Genomic DNA, 9,999 nt, shown 5'->3' with positions numbered 1-9,999 from the left:
GGGAATGCAAAGTTTCTCGAGAGAATGCAAAAAAAAATTTCCTCCCACCCCGAATTTTTTTCCCACCACCATGTCCCTTTAGGGGCTCCGTATATACCAGTCTGGCGAGTAAACAAAAAAATTTACTAGCCATTGGCGATTCAATTGCCAAGGTGTTCGTAGAGGGCTGTGATTACCTTGCAATGATCTGTCATTAGTCCCGTCCCCCTGCACCGCAACCCAGTTCTGATGGGGCTTACAGTAACCCTCCTTCGCATCACAATCAAATAAATCTCACTCCCTGATATTCATATTATTATACACAATCCCTTAGGAAATTAGCAATGGTATTACAGTAAAAGTATAGTAGGCTAACCATGTTTTTTGCCGTTTTTATTATGGTTAAACTGGTTAGTGTAGCAAAACATGTTGTTTTTACCATGGTTTAACTATAGTAACCATGTTTTTTGGTTGTAACCACAGTTAATTTTCGTAAGGGATATTTTCATGTTATTTTATATCTTTTTATTTTACGGCATGTATTAGGGATGGGCGATACCATTTATGTTGTTTTCGATATGATACCGATATTTTTTTCAAGGCAGTATTGGTGATATCGATACCGATACGATACTTCTGAACTAAACTTTTAAATTATGAAATTTATTAAATTACTAAGAGTAATTCTGTCTTGCAACATTTGCATGTGTTCAGATGGGCAGGAAAATAGTTCTATCCTACACAATTATTTACTAACATAGGTTATTCGTCCAATTAAATGCATTATTTTTTTGTTAAATGAACAAAATCACTGGTAAATAAAACACACCTTAGTATCGATATTTATTGTTTGAGTATCGATACTTTCGATACTTGCATCAGTATCGATATATCGATACTTCGGATCGATACGCCCATCCCTAGCATGTATTTGTGAAAATGATAAGGCTATACGTACAGCACACACCACAGAATAACGCTGCGCATTTCAAGGCGCTTCAGTGGACCTTAATGTTACCTGTTTTGTCAATGTTAAAATTCTTTTTAATATATCAAAAAAGTACGACAGGCTTTTACTTAAGTCTTTATCCCTTTATTAAAATTAAGCAAAACAAAATGACAAATGTTTACTTTCACAAGCCGTCAACTAGTATAGGCTTGTAGTAAGCTGTCTCTTGCCTATAGACTCAATCAGGTAACAAAAATGTCGGGAAACGACACCTCTGGCCATTCCGTTGGGTCGTTTGTCCAGTCACAGATACCGTACGGACAGTCCGACCCAATACAGCTCAGTTTTTCTACATATGTTGCTCTGTCGAGCGGCAGAAATTATTTTATGTAGGCCATTCTGAGTCAACACCATGCTTTTCCAATGAGGGAAGAAAGGATTGTTTTCCCCCACGCCGACTCCGCCCACACATCTATGACTCGACACCGATCAAGTCGGAGTGACGAGACAAAAACATTATAATCCATTATAAACGAGGCATTTGTGCATCCAGTGGGGACATAATTACGGATTATAATGACTTATAATGACTTATACTGACGTTTTACGCCGCGTAAACATAAAACCATGTCTGCATTTGTGATCGGAGAAACGACAAACAACAAGCGCTACTCTACACTGTTCAAAACTCGCGTTTGAATCATCAGTGGCAAATCCTTTAAATATGAAAACATACTTACAGACTGTGAGTCAGAACAGCCGGCATTGTAGTCTACTCTCCTAAGATCATGTAACAGTCCTCCATAAAATGCGCTGCACACATCTGAATATTTCGAAACACACAGCATCGCCACAACATGGCGGCGGCGGCAACAACAATACTACTATTTGCACCAAGAGCTTGTAACACTCCAAAGAGAAAGGAAAAATTGAAATCGCATCATATGACCCCTTTAAAGTGATAGGATAAAGACGAACATTTCTCATTATTATGAGATGTTAAGTCATTATTACAAGAAAGTTTCTCATTATTATGACTTAAAGAATTTTTTTTTTTTTCTGCCGGTAACAGGCTTCCATTTTATTTAGCAGTGTCTTGCTGCAGTCGTGGTTAACAATGTGTCCTTTTCTTCAGCTGAATGGCCAAAGACGTTAACTGGCCTCCCCAGTACTTCGGGCACTACAGCCAGTGTGGTGGTCATCAGAGGGGACCGCATGTTTGTGGCTCATGTCGGGGACTCGTCTGTCGTGTTGGGTGTGAGGGAAGATCCCTCTGATAAAGTCATCAAAGCTGTGGAGGTCACACAAGACCACAAACCCGAACTCCCGAAAGAGAAGCAGAGAATTGAGGGACTGGGTGGCAGGTGAGATCTTAATGCTTGCTGACACTTTTAAGTCATAATAAGAATCAATCTTTTGGATGACATGCAGTCTTAAAAAACCTCAACTAACCACCACAAGCATATTTTTGGAAGGCCAATTAATTTCCCTTTGTTTGTGTGAGTGTAGTGTGGTGAAGAAATCTGGTGTGAACCGTGTGGTGTGGAAGAGGCCTAGGCTAACTCACAACGGCCCGGTCAGAAGGAGCACCCCGATCGATCAGATCCCCTTCCTCGCTGTTGCCAGAGCTCTGGGTAAACACTTAACTACACCGACACTCAGATATACTAAATATTGAGGAATATGTCAGGGCTCACAAAATCGCTAGCCCGACGTCCCGGGGCTATTGTGTTTTCCATTCGGGCAACCAAAATGTATCACCACCCTGCCCGACGGGCTATCTTGAACAGTGATATAAAAGTCATTCCTTGATTTGCTTTGTGCACTAGCTTGTAGGGGTAAAACGGATCATAGTTGATCGTTTGCACATGTTTCTAAGTCTTGCCGATTTAAACATTCAAGTGTTTTAAACCATTCACGCGCATTCGGAGCTGCGCACAGAGAGCCGCGTTTCAGACAATGAGCGTACACAGAATTTATTCCTCTTTCGCATATCCTTGCTTCTGAATGAACACATACACACAAAATTATGTCAAAATAACTGTCTTGGCAAGTATTCTCGTAAACACAGTCGGTTATGTCTTAAGTGAACGTAAACAGTGGTGAAAGAAATATCAAGTGCATAATTATATTGGATCAGTGCATTCGGTCTTAAAGGGGCAGCAACCTATAAATACCTGCTGTTCCATAAGCGCCACCTGCTGTCAGAGAGTGACATTTGCGTCTCATTCACAAAGCTAAAATCAGACCATTCTGTTTTTTGCTTCAAATTTCGAAATTATACAATCTAATTGCAATCTAAATAACATGTATTTAGCATCTTTGTTTGGATTGTGATTAAAATTCAGTGGTTGCGATTATTTGACTTATTTCAATTTCACAAAAAATGTGCAGCATTTTGTTGGAGAAATAATAAAAGGACACCTTTTCATTTATAATTTGTCTTAAATCTCATTCTGTTAAAAAGAAAAATTGTGAGAAAATTGGATTGTGAAATCAGTATCATGTATCGCATCGCGAGTTGAGTGAATCGTTACATCCCTATATGCTACTAGTTTTTGCTGTGGTATCAAAGAAGTATTCTGTTATTTAAATAATAAAGAACCATATTTTTTTTGCTCATCTGCAAAATGATCCGATCTGTTACTCAAAATCTGATATGATAATGCAATATGATCCGTTGCACCCCTACTCTCTTGGCTTGTTATTTGAAGAAAAAAAGCAATCACTGAAGTTTTTAATCATGCTGATTTGTCCGCAGTGAAGTTCAGCCGATGTCTTTTTTTTTTTCTATTATTCGGGCTACTTAAATTCATTTTGGGCTACCAAAATCTGAAGAATGTCTGCCCGAAGGGCTACCAGCGATTTAGAAATTTTGCGAGCCCTGTATGTGGTTTGTACTGACTTCAATTCTCATGAATAAGTCAAAGCCATTGCTTTAAATAGTGTTTAGAAGGATTATGCAAACTGTGTTCTCTGTAAAATCCATTGAAATCAAATTCAGTTAAAGGGATAGCTCACCCAAACATAAAAATTCTGTCATTAGTTCTGTCATCACCCACATGCCATTCAAACTCATAAGACTTTGTTCATCTTCGAACCACAAATAAAGATATTTTTAATGAAACCTGAGAGATTACTGTCTCTCCATTGAAAGTTCATTCCACCCAAACTTTCACACTTCAGGAAGTTCATAGAAACGTTGTAAAAGTAATCCATATGAATTGAGCAGTTTAATTTAGGTTGTCTGAAGAGAACAGATGCAATTTAGCAATTTTTTACATATAAACATTAAACAACGCATATACATAGAGAACATCAAATATGCTAAACAGTAGCTGAGCTGTACTTGCTTGACACACAAAAACAAACCTCATTGGTTCTTGTAGAAGCTTGAACATGTTTGCGTTTCACACAACAATAAACCTCACACATATATATATATATTTTTTATTTATTTTTTTATGTGCGTTTATCAATGTTTAAATGTGAATAAAAGCCTAAATTGAATCATATAAAGCAATCATGTCTCTTCAGAAGACTTGGATTAAACAACTCGGTTCATAAGGATTTATTTTTATGATGTATATGTGAACTTTTTTAAGCATGATCGTTTTGGGTGAATTACTTTTAATGGAGGAATGGTAATCTGTTAGGTTTCGTTAAAATATCATCATTTGTGTTTCAAAGGTGAAAGAAAGTCTTATAGGTTTGGAACAACTTTAGGCTGAGTAAATGATGAGAAATGTTTTCTTTTTGGGTGAGCTAACCCTGTAAGTGCTGTCCCATCATCTCGCCACATCTATCTTCGGGTTGCTTTGTTGCTGCAGATCACTGAATGGACGTTTAAGAATGAAAAATCACCCAAAGTTCACCCAATAATGAAAGTTCAGTCATTATTTACCCCTCATGTTGTGCCAAACCTGTATGAAGATCTCCCTTCTGTGAAACACAAATGAAGATACGTTGAGGATGGAAATGAACTGTTTAATGAAAATTAGTGAAAGTCTTTCATTATACAGTATGGACCGAAACAATTTTTAAGTCTTCTTTTGTGTTTCACAGAAGAAAGTAAGTCGTGCAGGTTGGGCAACACATAAAAGCGATGACAGAATTTTCATTTTTGGGTGAACTGACTCTTTAACCTTAAAGCGGAGGTGGAATCATCAGGTTATTTCTGCATTTTTTGAGCTGATGGCCGCTGATATCATTATTTTGAGATTTTTCCTGTTTTCCTAGAATTTCCGGGGTATTTTTATTGGCAAATGCTCCTGTATACAAATAATATGAAATATAATGTCCTTCCAGGTGATCTATGGAGTTATGACTTCTACAGCGGAGAGTTTGTAGTGTCTCCTGATCCTGACACCAGTGTGGTGACCCTTGACCCTAAACGGCATCGTTACATCATTGTTGGCAGTGACGGCCTTTGGAACATGGTGCCACCACAGGAGGCAGTGACTGTGTGCCAGAGCCATGATGAAGCTGTGGTATGAACAAATTTGTCCCTAACCATATGATATACTGCTATTTATGTTCATTTCTAAAAGTGTGTGTTTTACGCCCTACAGGCACCTTTCGGGATGTCGGTTGCTCGTCGGTTAGGGTGCCATGCATTGATGCGATGGCGTCAGCGGATGCTCCGTGCAGACAACACCAGCGTCATAGTTATTGCCCTTCCTGAGCCTGGCAAACCCCACCTACCTATGCACAGAGACGAGGTCATACTCAGCCTGGCAGAGGGCTCGCACTGTGACCACGCGATAGGGTCCCGCTCCATCACGCCACTCATCAAGGTAAAATATGGAAGAGATGCTACACTTTGAGAAGCAGTAGCAGGCTGAAGGAGTGTTTAGGAAAGAAATTCATTATTTTTGCTATTCTGCTTGTTGCTGCCAGTTGCGCAAAAATGACACCCTGTAATTGTGTTGTCACAATAACAAAATTTCAGTAGTCATACTTATACGAATACAATTTCACTGTTCTCTGTACTAATTTTGATAACAAAGCAAAAACTGTTGTAATACACTCCCTTAACTACTATTTTATTTATATTTGGAAAAAAAAAAAAAAATTAAAATAAATGTTAACACTTTAGTTTAAGGACCAATTCTCACTATTAACTAGTTGCTTATTAGCATGCACATTACTAGTATATTGGTTGTTTATTACTTATAAATCACTTATTAATTCCTTATTCTGCATGACCATATTTTAGACCCCTTAATCCTACACCACACCTAAACTTAACAACTACTTTACTAACTATTAATAAGCAGCTAATTAGGAGTTTATTCAGGGAAAACTCTTAGTTAATAGTGAATATTAATAATAGTGAATAATCTAAAGTGTTACCAAATAAATGAAAGTAACTATTAATGCTAATAACAATTAAAAATAAATAATGCATTTAAAAGTTTAAATGTTTGTTCAATTAAGTAAACATTGCTTTAAAGGGTTAGTTCACCCAAAAATTTAAATTAGGCTCTGAGCGGCGCATGCGCAAAGCTGACCTCATACGTCATCTGCCCGAAGCTGCTTCCGTTTACAACAGTGAGCGCAAGCTAGAGAGTCATATACACCTAGGATGCCTCGGGGGTGAGTAAAACACAGCCTAATTTTAATTTTTGGGTGAACTAACCCTTTAAGGGAAAAGTCAGTAATAAAATAAAGAACCAAAACACATCACAAATAGTAGAACAAAGAGTGCCTTTATGCTTATTAAAGCTATTAAATATATTCAGCAAAATCATATTTGTTTAATGCACAGATCTGTTTTGAAATTATATATTTTTTTGTCCCATCCATTGCTATGATTATTGCTGTGTCAATAATTAATAGTGATAAAATCACTTCTACATTTACATTGAAACACTTTTTGCAATATGTGGTCATAGCAGCACAAAAAACAAAACTTTTATTCAGTTATTTATTCAAATTATATAAAGTGAGTAAAGAGCGCTCTCGTTATAACCACTGAAGCGGTCAATCGTGTCATTTCAGCACATGCTCACTGAGTTCTGCACTCTTGCGGAATCTCTTATTATAATCAAAGAAGCTGGCTACACTGCACAGTGAATCTCTCATTTACATTGTGTCTACACTTTGTTGGTTATAAGGATAGGAATCGCAAGCATGCAGAACTCCGTTTTGAGATGCACTGGTTTTGAGCGGTGTTGAGTCTGACTAACTTGAATTCCTGTGATTGTCCATTACATTTCTGATCTCAACATGTTAAAATGTGTTGTAAATAGAAACCTTTGACGCTCTTAAGAGTGTAGATATGTGGGTACCGAACAGAGTCAGTACTCAGTATTACCAATACTGCAAAAAGTCTGGTATTGTCACATTTTTACAATTTTTTATATCGACTTGGTACTGAAGTATCGTTGCTTTTGACAACACTACCCAGCAACTTCAAGCAGACAAAAACAGGAGTTCATGATATGCTTGAACTTCAAGAGATTTCTGTACACTGTCCAGGCTCACAACTAATCAGAAGCTTTCAGATAAGACTTTTTACAGAGTTCCTGCTCATGTTAGCCACACTTTGGCTCCATGCCCACCAAAAGAGACTCTGACATGCTGCTCATCAGTCCTGCCTGCTTTTCTCTTTATCCTCTCACTCTCTTTCTGCGTCTCCCCCTTTCCCGATCGAGGCCTCCATTGTCAGAGCAGTTCCGATGGAAGCCATGTCTCCGTGTTTGTTTGGCCCCAGCGTGTTTCAAGCACGGCTCCTCCAGCTGCTCTTGGCTGTTTTGCTTTGGCTTGGAGAGCTGGAGAGTGGACAGATGTTTGTGTTTTTAATCCTTTTAAGTGGAGTGGATTTGAGGTTTAGGGAGGCCGCTTTGATCATTTTTCCTGTTTGCTCTTCTGGTGCTGTTATGATTTTGATAGAGGGGAAATGAAAAATACAGAACAGGTCAAGAGAATGCCATGATGCATTTCCCCTGTTGTAAAGTAGTGATGAAGACCAGACTTTAGACTTGCTTTATTTGTATTTTGTCTTTTAGAGTTGTTGGCATTTGTTTGCAGTTTGAATCTTTCCATTTCTGCTACTTCCTCTGGGTTTTTTTTTTACTTGCTTTATTTGTATTTTGTCTTTTAGAGTTGTTGGCATTTGTTTGCAGTTTGAATCTTTTCCATTTCTGCTACTTCCTCTGGGTTTTTTTTGTTGTAGCTTTTACTTTATATCTTTTAAGGATTCTTACATATTACAGTTCTGGCTGATACTGATAAGCAAATTATAATTTTTCTAGTATGGCTGATATTAAAATGAAATACAATTTTATCTAAATAAATTAAAAATAAAACACAAAAGCTACAAATAAATAGTTTCAGATGCTAAACATGAATTTTGGAATCACAACATTATTATGTACAGTATGGAAAATAAATATACATTTTGAGAACTGCTGAATATTACATTTAACAGTATTAAATTATTAGTGTTTTTATAGATGAACCATGAGCGTTAGAGGATGGCAAGGTTAATCTAAATGTAAAATTACGGCAAATGAGCATGCATAAAAATCTGATATAGGGTCTTATACATTGTGCAGTCTTAGTTGTTTTTTTTTTACATTTTTTTTAAAGAAGTTAATGTTTATTTAGCATGGATGCATTAAATTGTTCAAAGGTGACAGTGAAGATTTTTACATTCTGTTGCAAATAAATGCTGTTCTTTTGAACTTACTATTCTTTAAAGAATCCTGAAATAGTCCTGTAAAAAATGTATCGCACTTTCCACAAAAATATTAAGCAGCACAACCATTTTTAACTGTGATGATGATAATAAGAAATGTTTCTTGAGCACCAAATTAGCATATTAGAATGATTTCTTTAAATTGCAATAATATTTCACTATATTTGAATATAATATTTTCACAATGTAACATTATTGAGTAATTTTAATAATTTCAGTAACTCCTACGCTACATAAGTAGTGTAGTTACATAAGTAACTATTGTTCTTATGCCAGGTAAATGCTAAATAATAATTTTTTTTATAATAAATTACATCCATTTTAAAGTGCATAATAAAAAATAAATAGTCCCCGTAAATAGATTTATTGTAGTTTTTTTTTGTAGTGGAGCTGTCAACTTTCTTAAAAGGACCCAAAACTACTTTTACTGCTAGCTTTGCATACAAAATAGCCTTCCCAGCACTTGTAATTTGTATATAATTAACATTTTAATTCTAGAATCAGAAATGGGCACGAAAATGATGATGTCTTTGACCCTTTACAGACCCCGGATCCAGACCTGTCCTCAGGCAGCAGTGAGTCTTTGCCGGCGCTGGAGAGGAGGAACGGTCTGTCGGGAGTGAGTCTGAGCGCAGAACCTCCGTTAGAGGAAAACCTGACTTACACTGAGCTCACAGACAAAGCTGCCTTGACTGTGTGCCCCAGCGAGGGCAACCAGACCCCAGAGACTCCCCTGTCCTCACCGGATGTGTCAAGTCCAGTGGGGAAGAGGCCCAGGCGGAGCCCCCTCACCCCGAGCAGCTCCCGCCGGAGGACTGGTGAACGCACCGTACCCAAACGCAACACCAGCAGGACTCCCAAACGGACCCCCAGCGTCCCTATACTACAGCACCGCAAAGCAACCCTCTGTGTCTGCTGAACTCCAAAAGACCGACAAAGATCCTGGTTTCTGATGTTCTGCATGGTCTCAAGAATAAATAACCGCTATTGTTTGTGTCCATGTTTTGACTATGTGCCACGGTTTCTGTTTATAATGTAGGATTTGATTTCCTGTGTTATCATCGTGTTTTTTTCTTTCCTTTAATTTTAAGGGTGTGAATGTGAGAGTAAAAAGAAAATCTCATTTTTAGCAATCGGATTTATAGTGTATTTTACATTTAAAAAAACCCCAAACAATGCAGATCAGTCTTTTAAAGGAAAATTCATTTAAAGGATGTATTTAATCTTTCTCCTTTTAAATTAAACCGCATTATTCGACTCCATCTTTGAAATTTCATGAATTGCTTGTACAGATTTTCTGAAAATGACCAAATAGTTGGAGGTATGCAATGTATATTTTTATACTTGTTATATTTTTCAAAATGCC

General features: G+C 37.3%; 1 protein-coding gene across 2 annotated transcripts in view; it reads left to right on the top strand.

The window, feature by feature from the left end:
* The window catches only part of LOC107721650 (protein phosphatase 1D-like), a 13,161-nt gene extending 3,362 nt beyond the window's left edge, over window positions 1–9,799 (top strand). Inside the window, exons 2-7 of one of the 2 annotated variants that reach the window (XM_016529772.1) lie at window positions 2,064–2,292; window positions 2,438–2,562; window positions 5,237–5,418; window positions 5,500–5,671; window positions 5,702–5,724; window positions 9,178–9,799. In XM_016529772.1, the coding sequence (XP_016385258.1) occupies window positions 2,064–2,292; window positions 2,438–2,562; window positions 5,237–5,418; window positions 5,500–5,671; window positions 5,702–5,724; window positions 9,178–9,552 (1,106 nt within the window). In that variant the 3' untranslated portion in view covers window positions 9,553–9,799. Of the gene's footprint in view, window positions 1–2,063; window positions 2,293–2,437; window positions 2,563–5,236; window positions 5,419–5,499; window positions 5,725–9,177 lie in introns of both variants that reach the window. The other variant, XM_016529771.1, reaches the window with a different exon arrangement.
* The last annotated feature ends 200 nt before the right edge of the window (window positions 9,800–9,999 follow it).

Source organism: Sinocyclocheilus rhinocerous, unplaced genomic scaffold (genome assembly GCF_001515625.1).
Source record: "Sinocyclocheilus rhinocerous isolate Xijiao unplaced genomic scaffold, SAMN03320098_v1.1 scaffold3411, whole genome shotgun sequence".
In the NCBI taxonomy this organism is placed as follows: Eukaryota; Metazoa; Chordata; class Actinopteri; order Cypriniformes; family Cyprinidae; genus Sinocyclocheilus; species Sinocyclocheilus rhinocerous.
The sequence above is the reverse complement of the archived record's forward strand: the minus strand, read 5'-3'. Positions and strand labels throughout refer to the sequence as shown.